This window comes from Vipera berus (assembly GCF_964194415.1).
Source record: "Vipera berus genome assembly, chromosome: 1".
NCBI lineage: Eukaryota > Metazoa > Chordata > Lepidosauria > Squamata > Viperidae > Vipera > Vipera berus.
Genome location: NC_138202.1, coordinates 249,671,677 through 249,697,489, shown reverse-complemented (window position 1 = coordinate 249,697,489; position 25,813 = coordinate 249,671,677). Strand labels below are relative to the sequence as shown.

General features: G+C 36.8%; 1 protein-coding gene across 1 annotated transcript in view; it reads left to right on the top strand.

The window, feature by feature from the left end:
* ASCC3 (activating signal cointegrator 1 complex subunit 3) overlaps nt 1-25,813 on the top strand; it is a 231,550-nt gene that overhangs the window by 105,734 nt on the left and 100,003 nt on the right. Inside the window, exons 15-22 of the mRNA XM_081312640.1 lie at nt 7,114-7,305; nt 7,624-7,848; nt 16,545-16,664; nt 17,776-17,940; nt 18,679-18,765; nt 21,108-21,284; nt 22,358-22,583; nt 23,046-23,200. Of these exons, the coding sequence (XP_081168766.1) occupies nt 7,114-7,305; nt 7,624-7,848; nt 16,545-16,664; nt 17,776-17,940; nt 18,679-18,765; nt 21,108-21,284; nt 22,358-22,583; nt 23,046-23,200 (1,347 nt within the window). The remainder of the gene's footprint in view (nt 1-7,113; nt 7,306-7,623; nt 7,849-16,544; nt 16,665-17,775; nt 17,941-18,678; nt 18,766-21,107; nt 21,285-22,357; nt 22,584-23,045; nt 23,201-25,813) is intronic.

Here is a 25,813-nt window from a genome sequence, read left to right as displayed (position 1 = left end):
CTAAGGCTTAAGTCCTGGTTCTCATTACCTAAACCAATTAAAACAAAGCTAATAAAATTTCTACCTTATTCAATTACCCAATCCTTATTCTTTACTTTCTTATTTCTTTCCAACTGCAATGCAAACCAAAGGTCACTCACAGCTAATTTATATTAGAGGAATATGTTGTGTCAACTGATGAAATTTCACAAAGAAATTTGAGTACATTCAGATTTTTCTTTTTATTGGTACTTCATGACATGCTTTTCTAAGTAAGATAAATTTGCTCAGTAATGCCTGCATCTTACTAAAAGATTAATATTTCTTGTAAGTGATGGCTTACTCCTCATGTCGTTTAGTTGCTCTCTCATTAAAGATAATTAATAGAGATATTTCACTGCCCAGTGAGACATATGAACAAAAGCAATGCTTTCATCCACTGAAAAGAATTCTTTTCAGAAAAGAATAATTTATAATTCCTATCAAAATTTGGCTCAATTATGTAAAGGATCATAACAAAATGTACATCAAAGATTTGATTCAGATATAACCTTGTTTAATCATTCAGCATCTTGCTGCTCTTAGTAACCTTTTGTATATATTTGCTATAAATGTTCACAGCAACTAAATTTTGCTTTTTACAAAACAGTGTAATGAATGTATGAAAAGGAAAGGTTTAACGTATGTATTATACTAAGAACTAGTTGTTCTTACCCCATATATATTCAGGTACATTTTTACAACTATCGACAAGTTTCAACCTGTTTCATTTGGGTTTCAGGCTAGGATTTAGTACTGAGACAGCCTTGGTCATGCTTGCTAATGACCTGCAGCAGAGCTAGGACAGATAACGTGCATCCATTCTTACGTTCCTTGATCTCTCAGTGCTTTTCCTTTGGAAGCGGCTGGTAGTTCTCTTACCTTCTCTGAGGCCAGGTCCAGTCAACTTTGGGTGGAGAGGAGAGATAGCAATAGCACTTAACTTCATAGTGCCTTACAGCCCTCTCTAAGCATGTTGCCCCCAACAATTTTACCGATCTCGGAAGGATGGAAGGCTAAGTCAATCTTGAGCAAGTCAGGATCAAATTCCTGGTAATGAGCAGAGTAAGCCTGCAATACTACATTCTAACTATTCTACCACCATGGCTCTTACAGGCCCTCCTTCTCATAGTTGTGGCCAGCATAGTGTCCCCACAGTCACTTGATCGTGATTTGTGCACTTGACAGGTGGCTTGCAATTATGATTTTGCAGTGTCCCTTGTCATATTCTCTCCATTTGCAACCTTTACTGCTGACTTCCAATAAGCAAAGTCAATAGGGAAGCTGAAGGAGTGGCAGATGGTGATTGTCAAGCCCCATGGGCTCAACATACAAAGGGAGGGGGAAACAGCATGGCAAGAGCAGCTCCACTGACAGACCCAGCAAAGACAACCAGCTGGGAGGCTCGTCCTCGCCGCCGCCAACCAGCTGGACTTCTAGGACAGCCTCTGTGACGGCTGCAGCTCTGCCGAACAGCCGGGGATCAGCAGGGCCATCCCCAGCCAGCCCATTCTCGCCGCCACCAAGCAGCTGATCAGTCCAGGATGGTCTCCACACAGCTGCAGCACCGCCAAATGACCAAGAGACCAACGGGGCCGCCTCCCAGCGCTACCAAACAGTTGATTAGCCAGGGCGGATTCCGCATGGCCATGACATGGCCAAACAGCCGGGGGTTGCCGGCCCACCGATCAGCTGACGGACCAGGATGATCTCTGCAGAGCAGAAGGACTTACCAAACCAGCAGCAGCTCCGACGTTCCATAGTGTCAGGATGGCAGGCGGGAGGGGCATCTGGTTGCTTTTACAGATGAACACCGGATGTTGGCTTGCTGTGAGGGGAAGGGTGGAACCGCAGGGGGGAACGTATTTAATGCACTGGGAGCAAAACACTCCCAGCGTTGACTTTGTTTGCGAACCATTAAAGCATCTGTTGCAACGTTCCTGTTTGCCAGTCGCCTGTCATTCCGTGTTTGGGTTGGAAGAGACCAGGGACCGGTAAGGACGTTGACAGTGATCTCATGATGTCACACCTAAAAGGTGCACAGAATTCACCTAACAGTGGCAACCAGAACCGTCATCGTAGATCACCATAGTCATAGAACATCACACCCCAGTGCTTAGCAACGGAGTTCCCAGCCCCCAGTTACCATCATTAATCCAAGGACTACCTGCATATGGCAGTCCTCTTGTGACTTTGGGGTTTAAACAGCATCCCAGGCCAGACAACTAGTTTGCCTTCCATATATCCAAATAATAGAAAGAATTTATGCATTGGCTATTTGTGAACTTGTTGCTATTCCTCTGCCCCAATTTACATGCAATCCTGTGTGATTATATGAATGAATTTATTAAAAAACAACTAAATGTGTGTGTATATATGTAAGTATGTGTGTATGTGTGTTTATGTATGTATGTATGTATATATACACATGCATGCACACACATACTGTATGTGTGTGTGAGAGATGTACATACATACATACACACACACACATATTTAAAAAAACCTATTGTCAGACATAATGTACTATTGGCTTAGGAAACGAAAGGGTGGGGGGAAGTTTCATGATGCACCCAGAAAATACTGGGAACTTCTGAAAAACATTTAAGTTCTGAAAAATGCTGTTTTAAGATATCACTGTCCCCATGCAACTAGAATTGTGATCCTGAAATTCTTAAATTGATAAATAGAAACTGTCTATGGCAACTAATTTCTCTGAATAGTTTGTTTTGGAACTTCCAGTCTACTTTTGTTAGTCTGTAGTGTCTCCAAATAAGGGCAATAAAAGAGCAATAGATGCTATTTCATTTGCAAACAATAAACGCAAATCAGAACAATGTACCCAAATTCTCATGGACATGTCCGTGCAGTAGAATGCTTTGGGGTTTTTTGTATTTTGTATTTTTGACTTCTGACTGGAAAAAAGCAAATGAATTTGAAGAATCTTTTTTCAAATGTATCCATCATTTATTGAATTAATCCTGAGAATTTGAAAGTAATACAGTCGGATGGTTCTGTTGTAGTGCTTCTGAAATGTTTTCTTTTTTTAGACCATCATAAAGGTAATTCTTAATAAATACTATTCGTGGACTTGAACTTTATGTGGAAGTAGTAAAATGAAGAGGGATTTTTAATAGTTCTCTTGTTATTGTGCTGGAATTGTATTGGAAATGTAGATCTCATGGTACCAATCTTAGACATCTGGTTCTGGAATGTTTAGCTAGTAAAACCTTCCATACCTGAAATTAAAAAAAATGTCTGGAGTGCTTGTTAGACATTTTATTAGTTGGTTAATTCCAAAAAAAGAAAAGTAATAACTACCCTAAAAATTAGAAAAGTACATAAAGTACATCACCAGACACGTCCTAAGATTTTTGGAATTCAGTGTAAACACTTTTCAATAAAAATGAAAAGAAACAATACAAATACTCCATCATTATATTTAGAAATAATGGTGTAAGATTTGAGATGATTGCAATTTGTTAGTGTAAACACTAAATAGCATTATTTTAACTCAACTGTAAGTCACTTCTCTATAATGTAACTTCAGAATACAATTAAAGATAGCTCCATAAAATCTATATATAAAATAGCCTCATTGTGTATGTTTGAGAAAAAGAGAATGGGAGAGATACGCATTGAGAGCCATCTTGTGGCTTTCTTGTTACTACATGTTTTCTTGATTGTGTTTTTCTGTGTAAGTGAATTTGCTGTGTTTGGAGATTCCTTGATTTAGGATTCTGTGTGTCATTGTTGCTCTAAAAATAGAGAAAGGTGTCTGCATGCATAATAGTTGTGCATATAATTGAATAAGGCATGTTATATTTGCCAAAACTGGATTACTACAGAGATCTAATGTGTTTTCCTGTAGTATCTATTCTATATTTAACATAGTTGAGTTCTGCGATTGGATATTTAAAAATAATTTAGTGAATACAATACATGTGTGCATGCTCTTCTGTGTAATGTACATTTATGTGACTGTAGCTGTGTATGTATATGTATGCATATGTGTCTATGAGTACACATACATGTATAATATTTAATTTAATTAATTTAATTTTAATTGGGTTTTAACTGGGGTTTTACATGTTGCAGGGACTTAGTTTAATCTTTTTTAAATTGGTCTTAATTTTTGTATTAATGTTTTAAAATTATACCCTGTAAACCGCCCTGAGTCCTTCGGGAAAGGGCGGTATATAAATTCAATAAATTAAATTAAATTAAATTAAATAATATGTATTGTATAGATTTTTCTGATAGATAGGAAATAGATATCTATATCCAGCAGATATTTATTTTAATAAAAATATTTGAGATATTTATTTACTACCATACAGAGCAGTTTAATGCAGCGGTTAAAGGCACTGGACTAGAAACCGAGAGAGTTCTAGCCAACATGAGTTGTAGCCAGCTGGGTGAAGTTGGATCAGACATTCTTTGTCATCTATTAGGGGCAAGGTGGGGGGGGGGAGCCACGGCAAACTACTTGCTGAAAATCCTGCCAGTACAATTGCATAAATTTGTCCTTGTAGTCACCAGAGGTCAAGACTGATTTGAAGGCATTAAAAATGTATTCTTTAGAAAAAAGCTCATGCACACACATGAGATCAGAGAGTTGTTTCCAAGATCAGCAACGGCACACAAAATTCCAAGCATTCACCATTTGTTCCCGACAAATGCCCCTTCCCACAGGGTCTCTTAGTCTCAGTCTCCAGGTGTGCATTTTTCCCAAATGCTCCCACATTTCTGGCAAGCCTCCAAACAAAGGAAGACACACACACCTTCAGCCACCTCTGGCTGCAAGTAGTTTCACATACAGTCTGATTAGAAGAGTAATTTACTCAAAGCCACGTAAATAACAAGGAAAGAAACATACATCCAAAATCTAACAGAGATATTTCTCTTACTTGTTGATAATAGTATTGCTTTACAAGCCTACTGGGATAGGTGTGTGTGTTTGTGTGTGCATGTGTGTGGTGTGCAATTACAGAAATAAAGAGTTTCTGGAATTCTGCCTAAGCGTGATGACCTAACGTAGACTACAGATGGTCCTTTGGATACAGCAGCAATTGCAACTGGGATTGGGATAGTTGTTGCTAAGCAAAACACTCGTACACATGACTGCTTAGCCATAGGTGTGGAGGTGTCATGCCTCCATCAGAGCCTGAATCTGCAGAGGAAAATGAGCTGGAACAGGACTCCATGGAGGTCAAGGGAGAGGTGTCTGTGCCTTCAGAGGAATGTGGGGAGGAGCAGGCCGAGGCAGGCCAGGGCCCTTCAGGATTGGGATAGGATGAACATGAGAAGACAGAGCTCAAGTGATGAGCAAGGGCCACCCCCTCCTGATCCTAAAGCATGGAGGGTGGAGAGGAGGAAACAACCCAGGCAGGCTCAACTATCTCTGTGAGCCAGCACATCCCACTTTATTGGCCTTCCATCTGTCATTGCATCCTCAACTGATGGAGAGAAAAAAACACACGTGGCAGGTGCATACTTCGCAGTTGGGGTTGTGGGTGGGGAGGAGAAGTCAAAGAAAAAAAGGCGCCCTGAACCCATGTTTACAATGTGAGGTACATAACAACATAGCTCTTGAGCTGATAGACATTATAACATCCGGGCGTATGCCTACAATACTGCTGGCTAGAATCAACCAGTTTGGGACAATCTATAAATAATTTTAAACAAATAATTCCCCTTTCCCCTTCCCTGGCCAAATCACTGTTGCATTGGAAGATTCTTCAATTGGCAAATTGCATATTGGACAACATTCATCAGAAGACAAGTTTTAGCATTGAAATTTGTAGCTGTCAGTACTTGTATTGGGTTTTCATTAAGGTGTTTATTTATAACCTTGTTGTTTACACAAGCTTGAACAAATATAATCAGAAGCATCTATAACTGTGATAGAAGTATAAAGATTATAGTAGTATTGACAATCCATTGTATTATGAACAATACTAAATCAAAGTAGTAAGCTTTGTACTGCCTTTTTTTTTCCAAAGCCACACTTTCTTTCAAAATACTTCAGAAATAAGTAGATTTGAAGCCCACTGCCATCTTTTATTCTTTGTGGAATGCCTGCATTATGTTGATAAATATGTATCTGAAGGTTAGGATTTGTTTTGCTCCTATATAAATTGTGTCAAATTAAGTTCCTGACGCTGTAGTTTCTCTGTACATATTGCAAGAAACTAATAGCCTTGAAATAATCTCTGCGGTACCCCATACAAATAAAATAGGAAATACAGATAAAGGTTTAAACTGCTTATCCAGTTTGGATATTTTAAATTCCTCAGTATAGGTTGCTCTGAGGTGGGTGCCTTTGAATTGACCTAAAAAGTTGGGTTTGGAATATTACTTTCTCTGTTGACCTCAGGGGGAAAAAATTTGGTGGGGTGAAGGGGATATTTTGTAGCAAATAGTGGCTCAAATGTAGGAAGCTTTTCTTTTCAAGAGATAGGGTGGGTATGGGAACATGAGGAAAGGAAACTCGCCCCCTTCCACTCTCCGTCCTTCCCATTCCCCCCCCCCCCAAAAAAAAACATTTTTCCACTAAACTCAATAGCAGAGTTTCACATTTTTGCTGGTTTTAGGTTTGATTTATGCGGGAAGATTGAAATTGTTTGCATACTAACAGTTTTTCATCACCATTCTCTTATTCATCATTAGAGCAAAGTCTGCCCAGTGTGATAGCACCCCTCCTCCACCCCCTTCCCCATTTCAAGGCTATGAAGCACATCTTAACAAAAATAGGTCAAGTGGCTTTTTAATCACCTTTTGCATATTAAATTTCTGATTTTGCAAATTCAGTGGGGGACATATATTTTTTCCTTATGTTTGTCTTAACATGCATAGTTCAAGGCTTAACCTAACAGTTCTCTTCAAATAACAGATGATATCTAAAAGTATTTTATTGACCGTTTTGCTCAGGGTCTTACATCCTAAGAGCTATCAGTTCTGCAGAGATGTGTTAAGTTTGCATCCTATTAATGCACACATGGAAAATCTGTGGTTTTCGTACATGCTCGAATTGCTATGTTTTTCTGCAAACACTGTATTAATTTTGGATGTATTTCCTTTACCAATGAAAAGGTGCAGAAATCCAGAAACAAGCAATTACGTGAAATGTTTCCAGATGGATTCAGCATTCATCATGCAGGAATGCTTCGGCAAGACAGAACTTTGGTGGAAAACTTGTTTTCTCGTGGTTACATAAAAGTCTTGGTTTGTACAGCCACATTAGCCTGGGGTGTCAATCTTCCAGCTCATGCAGTCATCATTAAGGTAAAAGCATATGTTCTGTCTATTTTGGCCATTAGACATCCGTAAAGTGTCATGATTTTTTCACTATTTGTAGAAGAGGAGAGGAAAGATCTGCTGCTAATTATCTAGCAGTGTTCGGAGAGGTTGATTGTTAAACTGACTCTCCTTTGGGAGAACCAAGTTGAATAGTAAAGATTTAAACATATCACAGGTTATAAAAGGATCACCTTAAGTACACTTTTTCAAAGCCTTTTGTATTTGCCTAATTTTGGTCTCCAGCTCATCTGATTTATAATGATGTATGTTTATGTTAATTTTTATTAACTTTTTGTCAAACAGGGAACACAGATCTATGCTGCAAAAAGAGGATCCTTTGTTGACCTTGGAATTTTAGATGTCATGCAGATATTTGGTCGAGCTGGACGGCCCCAGTTTGATAAATTTGGAGAAGGTGTCATTATTACATCACACGACAAGCTCAGTCATTATCTGACTCTGCTTACTCAGCAAAATCCAATTGAGAGTCAGTTTCTTGAAAGCCTTGCAGACCACTTGAATGCAGAGGTGCGTTTTATTAATCAATTCCATATACTTAATATATACAGGCCTTTAGAGAGTAGTATAAATAAAATGGAGGAGGGAGTGGGCAAACAATGCTATTTATATTCAGATCTATAAATTGTAACTCTTTTAATAAACTGTTTTGCATGGATATGGCGTGACACTGGTAACATATTAAACAAGAAATATAATGCTTCAAAGGAAGGAGTATTTTAAAGCAGGGCTTTTCAACCAGTGGTACAGGTACCACCTGTGGTACATTGGCACCTGGCAGGTGGTACACGACCATCCTAGAGAAGTGGTAGGGGGGGGAGGGGAATGAACTGAACCAGTGGCAGCACCGCACAAGCCTAAGCGAGAGATGGCTGGAGCTAGACAACTGATAGTACTCGGATGTTGCCATATCCTAAAAGTGGTACAATGGGTGAAAAGGTTGAAAAGCCCTGTTTTAAAGGATGTGACACAATATTTCAATATTGTTTCTGGGAAATTATGTATACTTCTAAAATCAAGAAATAATATGGATAGTATTCTGTGAATAATACTGAAATGAGTATATTATTCACCATTTCTGGAGATCTGGCTCATCCTAATCTGTTGTGTTCTTTCTAAGAGTTTGCTTTTCAAGACCACATGATTTTAAGAGATAAACCTTACCCTCTTTTTTTTAAAAAAAACAAAAAAAAAACTAGAATGTGCAGAATGGGGACAAAATGTTTTTCTTGTCTTCTGGAATAGAAAAATTACCCCAGTTGGGACACCGTTGCTTTTTCAGAAGTAAACGTCATAAATCATTTTACTTAAGGGACATTTCTGGACAGTCCCTTGAACAAATGGATTGGTATGAACCCAAGAGAAAAAAAATGAAATGCTTTAATATTCCCTGGAACTTTCTATCCTTTCAAATCATTTTCTGGATTGCTAATTCTGAGCAAGACTTCACTGGTAGAAATGCATTTGATTGGCATGAGTCAATGTCTACCCCAGAGATCCCAATGTCATGGTTCCGACAGATGAAACTCTTCAAAGAAGTACATGACTCCCTATAGGAGTAATTAACACAGCTTTCCAGAAATGAAACAGACAGATTGGCTTCATCTCGAAAGCCCCTCTCTCAGTGGTGGGATTCAGATATGTGAACAACCAGTTCTCTGTGTGGATGCTGCTTCCAGAAGTCCATTCTGGGCCTGGGCAACAAAAAATTAACAACCACTTCTGCCAAAGTGGTGCGAACCAGCTGAATCCCACCACTGCCCTCTCTTGTCCTGATGGGCCCAAAATTTGGCACTTAAGAAGAAAGTAATTTGATGCTGAAACAACCAATTCACTTCTGTGGGTTTTGAGGGGAGATAATCTGATTGTTTGTCTCTCTATCTATCCATTTGCCTTATATCCCTATCCTAAGGTATCCAAATCTTCTGAAGAATGGCTCTAGTTGAATACTTAGGGAAGTGATGCTTTCCCTGTGCCAGTGTATTTTGCAAAGAGATTGTTTCAATTGCTTTGCACAACCCATGTTGACCCAGTATGGTATGGAGTCGGGTAGAAATAGTGTTAGTTTAAACAACTTGGCCCTAAATCTGAAACGTTTGGGAATGAGGATGAGTTGGGAGCAATTTGCAATGCCATCATCACATGTTATGTTGCAATTTGTGTGTGTATATAATATAGGTGCACAAAGATTTTAAACCTTTGGTTGCCAAAGGAGTATTTTCAGAAGAAACATGTCTGATTCAATAACCTTCCACAGTGGAACAACAGAAACTATACATTGTTTTGTGAATAAAACATTATTTCAGCATATTTCTTGCATACTTTTATCATGCAAGAAGAAATTCATGTAGTTAATTTAACGAATTCAATTTCACAGTTTGTGATTATGGGCGTTGCCTTACTTTTTTTTAAATGAGAATTAGAGAAATATGTTAACTGTATAAGAATTAGCATAGTTCTGAATACCAGTTGCTGGGAACAATTGAAGGAGAGGACCAATTATATTTATATCCTGATAGTTGGATTTGTAAATGAATACGGTTGGCCATGGGAGAAAATAGAACAATAAAGTAGATAGGGTTGCAGTTACATCCATTTTCATTATGGACAGCGTTGATACGGAGATTACTATTGAATAAAATCCTCAAAACTGCATGAGGAGACAACTCATTCAGTAAACCTCCTTTGGTCACCTTTTCTCTGCAGTCTTGCAATGCTGAATTACACCAATCATTTTAATTACTTGTTTTTTTTTCCAATGTTCCAGGAAAATAATGTGATTTTAGAAGTACTAACGAAATGGAACTAAATGGAAAAGAAAAGCAGCTATGCTTGTTTTCAACTTCTCTTTTCATTTTGCATATAGATATGTATATGTGTTGATTAGAATGCTGCCCACACAGAAACAATTTGGTTTCATTTATTTCTATTTCTTTCTATTGCATAGAAGAAAGGCTATGAAAACTAATTTTTCTTTGGCCTTCCCAAAACTCAATTTTGTTTTTTTTTTAAAAAAAAGTTTAATTGTTGTTTAAAAGATCTTGTGCACAGTAAGCATAAAATTAATCTTCAGTGGTCAGGAACTGTGCCAGTTCTGACAACCGAGGGTCAATGCTGAAGTGTGTTAATGATTTCAAATAAACTTATATTAGTGAAAATTGCAATGCTTCTCTGCTAGTGTTACTGAAAATGCTGATAAGCAAAAGTGTGAAACCCTGACTGGGCCATGAAACTATAATTTTTTATGTACTCTGGAACATTGGACATGACTTTTCCTGCTGACGTGATAAGGCATGAAAGATCGTTATTTGCTTGATTACAGAAAATCGATTGTAAGTCAGGCCAATTACAAAAGTTTTTCATTTCCCTTGGTTGTAACTCAGTCATTTATCTCTTTCAGATCCAATCTTCGTATAAATATCTTTTCTTTTTGCTTAACTAGCTTTTGCAATGACCTGAGGGGGGGGAAGGCTTTGGAGTCTTCCTGGAGAATAGATTTAAGGTTAAATTTTGTGTGCAAATACTGCCCGAGAAAGAACAAATGAAACATGCAATCAGCATTCAGTTTAAAAGCAATTAAAATTATGTTAATTGAACACAGTTCAGATGATCCTTCCATTTACCCACATTGATGTTACAGGTTGGTAGGAAAATGTTTGGAATGGTTCTGGAGTTTGCCTCTGAATCCTTTTGTGGAAGAAGTTTTGTGCAGGACTGAGGCTTTCAGATAAATATCCCTGCAAAAGATGTGCTATTCATACCATGAAATATTTCATCCACCTCTCCTTTTTCCATTGCAATTCCTTGTACCTTTGAAAAAGCTGTTCTTGGATTTTCTCATCACTGACAATTAATGCTTAAATGGGAAGAAAGGCATTAGTTGAAATTGGCCTAATCGTATCAGAGTCCCAGAGTACCATCAGACTACCTGGACAGCTGTTTTAAGAATTGGGTATACAGAGAAAAGGGCAGAAGTTACCTTAAGTTGTAGGAAGATTGATTGAAGTTAAACATACATGTTTCAAATTCAGGAACTGGGACCTGCAACAAAATGGCACAGTATTTAGCATCTTTTAGAACCTTTCCATGGGATTCTCTTTTCATTTGCCATATTTTTGCCCTTTTTCTCTCCTTTTGGTTTTCTTTATTCTAAGCTGTTTTTGTATTTTTACAAACTGGGTTTTTCCTAGCCAGCTAATAATTTTGTCATGGCATCTTTATGACTCCATGCGAGCTACGATTTGGGAAATTGAGCTGGTTGTTGCAATGCACTATGATTCATTGGTGCCGTAAGCATTTAACCATAGTTATGGATTCTGTCTGCGATACCTGATCTTTACACTAAAATAGATGCCCTTCTGAGATCATGCACACAAATACTTTCTAAGAGGTGTGTGTTTGTGTGTGCACGCACATGCACACACACAAACACTCCTTCAGATATAGTTACCTTAAAACAGTTTAAATGATAAAATGTTTAAATACTGCATCAGTGTGATGAATGCATTAAAAGGATGGAAATAAAAGGGAAAAAATACCTTTCACATCTACTGTATGTAAAGAGATAATTCCACGGGAATCTAAAAGACAAAATAATTGGTGTCTTACCGTTCTGAATAAGCTGAAATTCTACAAAGAGGTTCCACTCTAGAGCACTTGCAGGTGTAAACGTGTACCAAGAGTTGCAGAGAAGCTGTCTAGCATTTGCCTTGAACTGAAATTCTCACAATTCACCATTCGGAAATTTCATTTCATTTCATTTATTATATTTGTATACCGCCCTTCTCCCGAAGGACTCAGGGCGGTGAACAGGGCACATATAAAAATACAGAGTACAAAAATTTTAAAAAAGAATTGTGTTTTCTTTGTTGTTCTTAGAAAAACCACTTGCTCTGGAGTTAAGCTAACATCTTGAGAAGCTTAGTTTAGAATGAGACATGGAAGAGGATTGCCTTGATTAGACATGGCAGGAATGGAGAATGTTACCCTGCAGCTAGTTCTGCCAGTCTCTGGGTAGGGATCAGGATTGATACCTTTATGCCTGAATCATCGTTTATCATAACAATAGGTAAAATGGGCAATAAATGGCATACAGACAGTGGACGGTACGGTGGAAAGAAGCCATAACTAGAAATCATCTGCAGTGTTGGCTTGGTTTTCCTTACCTTTGATCCTGTGCAGTTTTCAGACATTGCCTGGAAAATCCCTGCAGTTTTCTTGGCAAGGTTTTTCAGAAGTGGTTTGCCATTGCCTCTTTCTAGGGTTGAGAGAAAGTGACTGGTCCAAGGTCTTTGTGCCTAAGTTGAGACTACAACTCACAGTCTCTTGGTTTCCAGCCTGATGCCTTAACCACTACACCAAACTGGCTATCAGTGTTGCATTTATTACTTGAAATAACACAGAGGCTGGATCCAACTCTCCTCCGTGACACCTAGGTTCAAAGATAATGATTTAAAAACAATAAGTGCATAGACGATTGCTTAGTTGGGACATAAAATGTTAAAACAGCTGGTATGCATGTGTTGGAGAAAAGAAATGGCCATTTCAGCTTTCCAAAGCAAGTAATCTGGGAAAACTAAAAAGGATGATAGTCCACTGGAGAAAGGAATTGATGTTGTATCCGTTTTTTAAAAATACATTTTGCCTTCTGTGCAGGTTTTCCCCCCCTCAAATATAAAAATGTTGACTGAAACGTTTGTATATACATAGTATATACTTATTTTTGTAAAGGTTTCTTTCATTACGATGTTCTCTCAACTTAAGTCATGTTTTTCTTAACTATATACCTTTGCTGATACATATGTTTGAATAGTTCACATGTGGAAAGTATTTGGATAAAGGCATATTTCAGTGTTTTAGATTTGTTAGTAAAATGACAAATATATGAAATATTAGGCAGACATTATATTTCTCTAGTTATTTTGGTAATTGACTATATACTATACTATATTCTAGATTTCAGCTTTATTTTTTTATATTGCATAACTTCCACTGAATGTCTTTGAAATGTCTTTGCGCCTGCTCAGTCTTCATTGTTTATTTGTAAAGAGGTTAAAAAATAATCACTGAGGTATAGATAAAATTAAATTAACTTTGCAAAAATAAAAAAAAAACCAGAAGAAAAACTCTTTGAGACAGATTTGGGACTGTTTGAGATTTTTGTGTATGGATGAATCGTACAGGAAACTGTATACCGTATGTTTTTGTTGCGGAAGGAGGTAAAGGGCATCATCTGTTTTGAATACCTTTTCTTTATTATAATTACAAGTTATTATGCTGGAAACTGATTCAGCACGATCTGAAGAATTCCAAGTTTCTCACTACACCTTTAGGTGCTCAGCTGATTTGATGGCTTAATTGAGATTCTTGAGGAACTATGCAAAAGGAGCAAAAGTCCACATTATTTTGCTATTTATAAAAAAAAAATCTGCTGCATTAAGTCTCCCAAAGGCTGATTTTCAAATTTTCAAAGTTTGAAAAACCATGCAACTGTAGCCGTTGTTTATAAATCAGAGACATATGTACGTTCCCTGCTCAAGAAACAAGCTAACTAGAATCTCTAGATATACTTGCAATAAAGCCTGTCCATTTGGTTTGCAATAGACTTATTTACAGTCATGTGTGTTTGTAATTTTTGTAAAGGATAACATAAAGTGTGTCTCAAGCTGAGCTCAACTCTTAGCAACTTCGTAGACAGTTACCGGTATTTCCATACAGTTATTTTGGGTAACATTATAGGTTTGCCATTTCTGCCTTTTGTTTTTCAATTCTTTATTCTAGACTTTCTAGGTTTCAGTTTAACTCGACTTTTTCTTACTTATACATAAATTCTTAAAAGCTCACACTGAAATGAACACCAGGTGGCAGCAAATCTTCAGAAGTAATTTTTGCTGAGGCTCTTACTCAGCATTGGGTGAACTGTAATAGTAGCATTGCATTTTGTCTTATCCCATCAGGATCTATACCATTATTCTTGCAAACATATTGTTTGCATTCATATAGATCTTAAAGTGTTGAACGGGTAGACATGCGCATGAATCATGAGAATAAATTTAACAATGTAATATACTAGCCAAGTTACGTTTTCTCTCTCTTTTAATTTAGCTGTACTCACATTGTATAGAGGTGTGCTCTGTAGCGTCAGTTATCAAACTTATATTGGTCTTTTCATTTCCATGATAATGAAGTGATGCAAATTTGCTTCATATCAGTTGGGTGACTTGGCCAGTCATCTCTCAGTCCAATCCACCCCACCCCACAGGGCTATCGTGGATAAAATAGGAGGAGGAAGGAATATTTAATATGATCATTGCCTTGAGTTACTCATAAAGTAAGGAAGGCAGAATAAAAATCCAATACATACATAAATACATACATGCATGGAGTTGCTTTCTCTAATGATAGTAGGATAATTTTCTGATGTGTGATAGTTCAAATTTAACGTTTCATGTCATCCATATAAAATACATAGGAAATTGGAGACAAGGTTCATGGCTGACACAAGTAAACATGAAAAGAAGACTAAGAAAGAATTAATTTGTGACCTTTGGAACAGGAAAGTACTATTGACCTATGGCACAGTTCCATTCTACTGTGAGGTTTCTTGGTGCCAGAATATTAAATTTAGCTAATTTGCTGAATGGCATTTCTAAGCAATGAGGATTGATTCAGGGATTCTAAATGCACTTATCTAGTAAATGTCAAAGAAATTCAAAGAAAATAAATTGTGTTTAAATGTAAATTTCAAAGTAGAATCCATTTGTTTATATGTTACAAGTCTGTTTATTGAAGAGTCTTATTGTTTATTTTTTTTACTGAAGTCCTTTTCACCCTCTGATTCACCATTTGCTCCTGCAGAGCAAGATTCTTGAGTCTAAATTGACTCCTGGTCATGTCCTGGATATGCCCATATAGGTTTTTGATAACTGTCTAGAACTTATCTCTTGTTTATTAACTCATTCACTCACTTACTTACTAGCTGAGCCCTGGTCTTTCTCTAGGCCTTAATATGTTCTGCCCATCTTCTATCCAGGTAATAGCCTGGCTCAATTCTGGTTAACTTTCTGAAGTCAGGTAAGGTTAGCTAGATACTATGGGAGAAGGGGGAACACCCGCTGGAGCAGATTTTAAAAATGCAACAAGATCTATATAGCTAGGAATGGCAATTACACTTCGTCTTCCTTTCAGGAAATTTTATCAGCCACAAAGAATCATGGAAGTCCATTCGTGGAATTTTGAAAAATAATTTGCATTTACTGGTTTGGTTTGGTTTTGTCTGAACTCATTGATCTTACTTTCCACAATTAAATGCATGTTTAGAATTGTAGATGTTCCAGTTCGGAGGGGTGCGGGAATTGATTATATTTATTTTCAATGCCAAGAGACCAGATAGATAGCTAGTGCATTATAGCACAAGATTATCAAAGAGGAAGTGTAGGCATTTAGCTTTTGGGGGGGACAACTAATTCTACCCTTAGTGTGATATTCCAGCAAGTCAGCTTTCAAATTCAGCTATGTTATACTTTATAAAATATATCAGTTACCTTGGATAGATTGCAATTCCTTATTTAAACAGCTTGCCAAACTGCCTGCCTGTATTCCTCCCTCCCTTTTTCCTTCCTCCCTTCAAAAAATCCTCTCAGAATGTCATTTGTTGTGAACAAATCCATAAAGAAAAACTGGCTTTATTTATAAAATGGAGTGTTAAAATTTTGCCCAATGTACATAATTCAGGCATCCAGAATGGTTGAGTTTATATATTCCATCATAGTAATTGCAAAATGGAAAATCTGATTTCTGAAGTAAATATAATTTGACAATCTGAAAAGTGCTTTGCTTTTGTATATTAGAAAAATATAATCCTTTCTTTAGCAGAAAACTAATGATAAAAGGTTTCTTAGCTAAACAGTAAACAAGGGAATGAAATGTACATATGTTTCCCCTATTCAGTCCAATGTCACATAATTGTCCTCTCTTTCCATATTTTACTTATGCTTTACTCTATCTCAAAAAAAAGGCAGTCTTAAGGAATATATATTTTTTTAAAAAGTACATTTCAACCACTTCAGTGGTGAATCTTCAGTGTTTTGCTATAATAATCTACTGGAATATTCAGTTCTGCTCCTATAAAACCTGGAATATTATAAACCTTATTTCACTTTAACCTTTTAACATGAAAATTTGTTTTTATTTTTCCCCGCTTGCAGATTGCTCTTGGAACAGTGACAAATGTTGAGGAAGCAGTAAAGTGGATAAGTTACACTTACCTTTATGTACGGATGAGAGCAAACCCATTAGTATATGGCATCAGTCACAAAGCTTATCAGGTAGAAAATGTGCAGAAAACCTAACTTGCTTTCTGTTTCTGTAATCCTTTCCTGATGGGAGATTAAATATTTGCCCTTGTTGGTTTTCCTGAGATCAGCAACTCCTATATGTTTTGAAAATCTTCAGTCTGAAACATGTAAAAGAGCATCCTTAGTTGTTTTTTTTTCTGGGGCATCATGGTAGGTGAAATTTTCAACAGCTAGGCTAAATATGTGGAACACTATCAAATTAGTCATATTTGTATGTCCTATGTGCATTTTTTATTTATCAATCTGTCAGCTTTTTAGTGTTAAATGTAAGATTTACATAAAAATGAAATACAAATAACACAGTCATTAGAGTCTGTCATCAAATATAGATAGAATAGGTATTCACACATGCAGTGTTAAATCAGTAAGGACTAAAGAAACGCTCAAAGTTCCTCATACAGTACTAAATATGAAAGGTTTATCATGTATGCCCTGCTGAAAATAATCCTACTTTGCATTATAAAGAGAAATGCCCTCCTTTGTTTCAGAGTGACCAGGCACAAAAAGAAAAATAATATTAGTTCTATAATCTAAAGTTTTAGTGTTAAGTTTATACACAGATCTTGCAACTGTGTCTGATTGTAACTAGAAAATAAATGGAGAAAGGGCCTTCCTAAGCCTGCCAGAAATAAATAGCAAATAAAGATTTCCCTTCTCACTATTTCACAAGGATGGATTCACTCTTAAAGAGAAAGCCTAAAATCCAGTATCTTTGAGAACAATAGTGTTAGGACTAATAAGGCACTAGCCCTCAAAATCACCTACAATTCTATCCATTCTTTTCTTAATTTACCGGTACCTTGAGATTTTTTGTCTCCTTTTGGGCTCCAAAAACTAGGGTATTCTTAACATTTTATCACCATAAGAGGATCAGATTAGCTTAATAAATATTTTAATTCCAAGTATTCTCAATCAATCATTTATCTTTATTAATTCCACAATAAAACCCACTAAAATGTACCCATCGCTATGTGTTTTGCTGAAGGAGTAGGAAAAAAAGAAGACAAAATCATATTTACCTTCTGTCTTATAAATCTATCCATCCATCCATAATAACATGCAATTCCTGATTATTTTTCAGATGGATCCAAGTTTAGAGAAGCACAGAGAACAGTTGGTGATTGAAGTTGGCCGAAAATTGGATAAAGCCCGGATGATTCGGTTTGAAGAGAGAACTGGATTTTTTTCTTCAACTGATTTAGGCAGAATTGCAAGCCACTACTACATTAAATATAACACAATTGAGGTAATGTTCTCTATAATCTGGTATATTAGGAAGCAAAAGCATGGTATTATATTTAACAACATGGTTGTGTTTCTTTAGGGAGTAATTTGTAACCCTGTGTCTGATTAGAGGTCTAAAACAGCAGTTTGGAGATAGTAATTGCAGATCTATATTATAGTTCACATTTTGTAATAAAGGAGGATTCTAAAATCACAAGAATGATTTCATAAAATAATATATAGGAAGCATTTATATTCATAAAAGGTCTATTAGTATGTTTACATAGAGTATACACATATTTTGGAAATTGCAATGTACTTCTAAAAAGTGATGGCCTTTATTTTTCTGAATTTCAGACATTCTATAAGTTACGATTCTATTAATCTTATTCAATTTTTGTTTCATTTTTCAATAGACTTAATATCAGTAAATTTTTGCCATAATAATTAATCAGTTTGCATTTCAATATGGGTAGCTTAAATTTATTTTTAATATCAATAGGTTGGTTGTTGTTTTTCCTTGTTAAAAACCCTCTGGAAATCAGTGACTTAGCAGAGTTCAGTCTGACATTTTAAATTATAGTATATGAAAACTGTCCATTTGTTTTCAAAGTTAAAAAGGGTGTGTGCGTTTTTTTCTAATGGCAATTGCTATTTGCTGTGCAATTTGTTCCTTCCTATCTGTATTCAGTGGGTGGAAGGGGAGTGTAATTTGTAAATAATGCTTTAAACAGCAACCTGATGTTTCTTGATTTTGCAGACTTTCAATGAACACTTTGATGCTCATAAAACAGAAGGTGACATTCTTGCTATTGTGTCCAAAGCCGAAGAATTTGAACAAATCAAGGTTAGAATGTTTCACACTTCTTCTTCTTCTTCTTTAAAAACTTGTTCTTGTGAGTGTCCTGAAAGAGTCTTCTAAAATGTGTCTAGAAGTGTTTTTAGTCAGGGATACAGTGTTCTAAAACAAAACAAAAATCTGAATCAGAAATTTCTGGAAAATGTTTGTACGTAATATTATTCTAGTGAATTTGTTATCTCAGTGATGATCTTAGTTTTCTGCAACTTCTTCAGCTGCTTGTCCCTTTTCCTTTTTCTCAGTCACTAGAACCGGTCAGGTACGGCCATAAAATCCCTGCTTCTCAATTTTATATAACAATCACTTGTAAAGCAAATATACATAGCTTTGGTACTACTAAACTTGCTTGAAGGTGGAATGTTTTTATTTTATTTTATTTTATTTTCTGAATCTCTGTTTTCAGTGAAATGTGATTTTTCTGAAATGGTTACTTTTATGAATTAAGCCCATCTAAGCATGTTTTATACACACGGGGGATCTGTGTATCTTGGGTACAGTAATTTAGCACTGAATTAAACCAGCTACATACACTCTTCTCTGTCTGTGTCTCCCATTCTCATAAAAGATACAGAGGGATGTTCATGACATTATAATGAATACCAGAGTTTGCATTAGGAGAGGCTCCGGAAGATTGATCTTTAAATAAAAATAAATACATAAAAAATGATAAGGTGCAGTTGCATCAACCAGAGCAGCAAAAATGTTACTTATTTTTCTGAAATTTTTGTTGAGAGAGCAGCTAAGACCAAAGCCTATCTACTGGGTGTACTTAATTGGAAGGAGTTTGGCAGCATGCCTGCCTTACAGGTACAAATACAGCAATATATATATATCATGGTTACTGGATTTGTGGCTGTACTGTGTATGAACTCTTGCATGCATAATAGTTAACACTGCCAAAAACAAAAATAGTGTTCCAGTTCTCCAAATCAGCAGAACCTATATTTAAACATACTCTGTTACTTCTTGTTAATGTCCATGAAAGCTGGGGGGAAATTTTAAGGACAATTTAGTGATAAGCAGAAAATAAAACCAATTACAACTTGAAACTATCAAAGCAACGCACTTGAAAATTATCACATTTTGTTCCAAGTGTGGAACTATCAAAAGGGCCATTTCAAACTAGAAATTTTTGTGTATATATATATATATATATATATATATATATATATATATATATATATATATATATATATATATATATACACTAGATTTGGTTTTAATTCACTAAAAATTTGATTTAATTTTATCCATAATTGGTATATCTCAGAGTATTACACAAAAAAGTGCCTTCTAAGAGTATTTTAAGAATTAAAGAATGTGGTAGGAGATCCTTTGCTTTTATTTACTAAGATTAACAACCACTGCATCTGTTTTGAAATGGGATACATGGTCTGACCAGTAGGCAACGAAATTCTTCTTTCTAATAAGCAAAATTGACATGATCGAAGAATAGAATAGGTGCTTCTGATCAAGCCATTGATTGGCCTGATTGACCATTGATTTTTTTTTCCATACCAGAACTAACAACATGTGCCTACATATAAAATGCAATCATTCAGTGGTTAACAAAACTGAGTTTCTTTTAAGATGAAAGATGGGGAGTGAAAAAAATAATTGCCGAAAATTATTGTGAGGTTTTTTTCTTAGCTATCATATTGCATAAATGATCAGTGTTTGAGGGAAATGGCCTTCAAGTGATTCCTGTCAAGTGCAAACATGCACCTTCTTTAACCAGGTTTTAGGCTAAAAACATTTCAGGAAATCAAAGAATATGTAAATTCATCTCTATTTTGCAAGTAAGAATGAGAAATTGGAATACTATGCATTATTCAAACTGTAGATATGAATACATCTTTAGTTATATTAAATCTTAATCTTATTAACAGTGAAAGCCTTAATATCATGAATCATAGTACTTCAGAGTTTTAAGCTAAAAACATAATATGCCCCATGCAAACTGTACCATTTTAATGAATGCATTTAAAGTTAATTCAAGTTTGCCCTAATCCAAAAAGACTAGAGGTCAGATAAAAAGGGAAATCTTATCAGGTGAACGATGGCATGGTCAAAATATTTAATTTGTGGGGTACATTTTTATCTGTCAATGATAATCTTAATAAAAGGTGATGCATAATGAAGTATAATTGTGACGTTATTAAGATTGTTTCAATTAGGGTCCATTAAGTACAGTGCTGGGAGACTTGTTTTTCAGAAACTGTAGAATGTTTTAAAACACATTTATTGAGAGATAATTGACATTTAATTTGCGTGTGGAAGATTTAACAAGTTGCACCAGCCTTTTCAAAGTCCATTAATTTATATTTCAGGTGAGAGAAGAAGAAATAGAAGAGTTGGAAGCCATGCTGAGCAATTTCTGTGAACTTCCTGCACCTGGTGGTGTGGAGAACAGTTACGGGAAAATAAATATCCTTCTGCAAACATATGTTAGCCGAGGAGAGATGGATAGCTTTTCCCTAATTTCAGATTCTGCTTATGTTGCACAGGTAAACCTTAGTTCTTTCTCCTACCAATGACTTACCCAACATATACAGAAAGCCAGAAGTCTGTGTGTTTATGTTCTAAATCAGAGGTGTCAAACTCAATTTCATTGAGGGCCGCATCAGCATTGCGGTTGCCCTCAGGGGGCCGGGTGGGTATGGCCAGGGTGGGCGTGACCTACTGAGTGGGCGTGGCTAGAGTGTGTATGGCCTACTGGGTGGGCGTGGCCAGCTCTACATCGTTCGCATCAAGGGTGCCTATGGGGGCCTGGGCAGGAGTGGGACAGATCTGAGGGTCTCTGGGCCAAGGCAGAGGGGGCCGTTCCCTCACTGTTTCCAGGATGGCTTCGCGGGCCACATGAAACCACTTCACGGGCTGGATCCAGCCCCCGGGCCTTGTGTTTGACATGCCTGTTCTAACTTGTGAAGCAATTTAGAACTGGAAGCTGGGAGTAATACCTTGTGTACCAAGGTACTTGTCTGTCTCTAATGAAATCCATAAGTGCTGCAAAGGGCTATAGAGTATGTTCCCTTAATTCAGCAATCATGCTGATTCTGAATATTGTTATGTAGAAGTAAGAATTGTAGAATATACCCAACAATTCTTTCAGTGGCTACCTGGATTTTTGTTGTTGTTGTTGTTGTTGTTGTTGTTAATAATAATAATAATAATAATAATAATAATAATAATAATAATAATAATAATAATAATAATAATAATAATAATAATATATCATTATCATCATTTTGGAGACTTCTTTCTGTTTCAAAGTGATGTATAAAGATAAAAAATATGTTAATGAACAAATGTAAAACAAAATTATCATGTATACTGCCAAAAGAAAAAGAATTGTCTGGTGCCGGCTAGCATCTGAAAATGTCATGCAGAACCAAGTTCTGTCGGAAAACGTGAAACTCCCAGTTACATCTTTCTGTAGAAATTTTCATAATGTAAGTTCCATAACAGAGAAGATCCCGAATGCCAGCTATCATTGTGACTATCTGATTCAAGCCAGTGAACATAACAGTGGCAAAGTAATAGATGTAATATTGTGTGCTATCATTGCTTCATTTGACAGAATGCTGCACGTATCGTTCGAGCTCTTTTTGAAGTATCCCTTCGTAAGCGATGGCCGGCAATGACATACCGACTGCTAAATCTCAGCAAGGTTATCGACAAGCGACTATGGGGTTGGGTCAGCCCTTTGCGGCAGTTCCCTGTCCTGCCACCACCAGTCCTTACCAAGCTGGAACAAAAGAATCTCACCATTGATAAGTTGAAGGACATGAGGAAAGATGAAATAGGTAGGGTGCAAGGGGAGCCGGGGGCGGGGGGGGGGGGGAAATGAATGCATCTCATTATTTAACACTCTGTTTCACTTGCTGCTCTACTGTAGAGCCAACTTCTAAAGGTTTAAAAGTTGGAAAAATATTTTTCTCACACAATATTCCGAACTTAAGTTGACGTGTACTACCTGATGCTTAGGGTCTTAAAAATATGTCTTAATCTGACTGTTGGGTCATCTAGTTTAATACTTTACAGTATATACTGACCAGCCTCATCAAGAGATCCCAGGAATTTTAAAACAGTGATCTGCTTGTACAGTGAGAATTCTCCTTGATTTGGGGAAAGCTGGTCAGAGTAACAGTCAGATAACACTGATAGCCTTGAAACCATAAAAGACAAGCAAAAAAAGTTCCTTTGCCTTCACCTGCTTTAGATATTTATAAACATTATTTTGTTTCACGTTTCATATTATTTTGCAGGTCATATGCTTCACCATGTAAATATTGGATTAAAGGTCAAACAGTGCGTCCAGCAAATTCCCTCTATCTTGGTAGAAGCCACCATCCAGCCAATTACTCGTACTGTACTGAGAGTTAGGTTAAATATCACTCCAGATTTCAAGTGGAATGATCAGGTAACAATGCCTAGAATATAAAGTCTGCAGGGCATACCGATAATGTGGGTTCATTTAGATGTAAATTATAGGATATGTAATAATAGGGCTGGAAGGGATTTTGGAGGCTCTGCTGTTTCTCCTTACCTCATAAAAACCTTCAGATGTGTTCTAAGTAAACAATAGAATACGTTTCTTAACTGTACTATAATTCAGTAGCTTCAGTAAGCTTGGAAGTACAATGGAAACTATGGTTGCCATACTGGCTATCTTAAGCTATGCATGTTAGTTTATCCAGGTTAACATGCAGAAGCCTGATCCCACATCCCTACTCCACTTGTAACCTTTCTACAAGGAGAGGTGTATATCTCACTTTCTCCATCTTCAGGTTCACTCTTTCACTAATAGGACTATATTGTTGCCAGTTACTATATGTTCATTTTAAACAGTCTTGTAAACAATCTGAACTTAAATTTCATCATTTGTGGTCTGAACTCCATGTAGTGCAGCATTTATAATAAGCATATTGTGTGTGAGGGCATGTAAGTAGAAAGCAGAGCCCTCGCTTCCTATATTATAAGGGTTCAAATGTACCTCATGGTTAGTTAACTGTCTTTCATTTATCAAAATGATTTGTTCACAGATTAATAATAATATAATAATATAATAAAATATGATGATGATGATGATGATGATGATGGAAGGGAACTTGGAGGTAATCTAGTCCAACCCCATGCTCAGGCAGGAAAGCCTATACCATTTCAGACAAATAGCTGTCCAGTCTCTTCTTAAAAACGTCCAGTGTTGGAGCATTCACAGCTTCTGGAGGCAGGTTGTTCCATTGATTAATTGTTCTGTCAGGAAATTTCTCCTTAGTTCTAGGCTGCTTCTCTCTTTAGTTAGTTTCCATCCGTTGCTTCTTGTCCTGCCTTCAGGTACTTTGGAGAATAGCTTGACTTGCTCTTCCTTGTGGCAACCTCTGAGATATTGGAACACTGCTATCATGTCACCCCTTGTCCTTCTCTTCATTAAACGAGACATACCCAATTCTGGCAACCATTCCTTATATGTTTTAGCCTCCAGTCCCCTAATCATCTTTGTTGCTCTTCTCTGTACTCTTTCTAGAGTCTCAACATCTTTTTTACATCGTGGTGACCAAAACTGGATGTAGTATTCCAAGTGTGGCCTTACCAAGGTGTTATGCAGTGGTATTAACACTTCACGTGATCTTGATTCTGTCTCTCTGTTAATGCAGCCTAGCACTGTGTTGGCTTTTTTGGCAGCTGCAACACACTGCTGGCTCATATTTAAGTGATTGTCCACTAGGACTCCGAGATCCCTCTCACAGTTACTATTGAGCAAGGTACCACCTCTACTATACTGTGCATTTGGTTTCTCTTGCCTAAATGTAGAACCTTACTTTTTTCACCATTGAATTTCAGTTTGTTAGATAGTGCCCTATGTTCAAGTCTGTCCTGATCCTTCTGTATCTTAAGCCTATCTTCTGGAGTATTGGCTATTCCTGCCAGCTTGGTGTCGTCTGCAAATTTGATGAGTTCCCCATCTATCCTCTCATCCAAATCATTGATGAAGATGTTGAAGAGCACTGGGCCTAGAACAGAGCCCTGGGTCAACCCACTACACACTTCCCTCTATGTAGTGCAGTTCCATTGAGGACCACATGCTGAGTATGGCCTGTCAGCCAGCTATGAATCCATCTGGTGGTGATGCTGTCTAACCCACATTTTTCTATCTTATCAAGTAGTAGTTGTGGTCTACTTTATCAAATGCCTTGCTGAAGTCCAAGTAAATTATATCCACAGCATTTCTCTGGTCCACTAATTTTGTCACCTGGTCAAAGAATGCAATTAGATTTCTCTGGCATGATCTGTTTTTGACAAACCTACGTTGGCTTTTGGTAATGACTTTGTTTGCCTCTAGGTGTTCGCTGATTCATTGCTTGGTTATCTTTTCCAGAATCTTCCCAGGTATTGATAGATCTGTAATTTCCTGGATCCATTTTTTCCCCTTTTTTGAAGATGGGAACTACATCAGCTCTTTTCCAGTCCTCTGGTAGTTCCCCAGTGCTCCAGGATCTTTGAAATATATAGTTCAGTGGTTCTGAGATCACATCTGCCAGTTCCTTCCGAACCTTGGGGTATATAATCCATCTGGTCCTGGTGATAAGAACTCATCTAGGGTAGACAGGTGCTCACTTACCATTTTCTTGCCTATCTTGTGTTTCTAATCTGTTTTTTACGGTACTATTTTTGATAGATTGGACTGTTTTTTTCTCTTTGTGTAAAGACGGATGCAAAAAACGAATTAAGGAGTTCTGCTTTCACCCTGTTGCTTGTCAGCTTCTTGCCACTTTCTCCCATTAATGGACTAATCATTTCCTTAACTTTTTTCTTGTTTTTTCATGTTGAAAGAAGCTTTTTTTGTTGTTTTTTACTTTTGTCACAAGCTTAGTTCATTTTGAGCCTTAGCTTTCCTCACTTCATCTTTGCAGGCTCAAGCTATTTGCCGATATTCTGCCTTAGTTATGTGCCCCTCTTTCCACTTTTTATACTTGTCCTTTTTCTCTTTCAATTTATCAGAGAGTTCTTTATGCAGCCATGCTGGTTTCTTTTG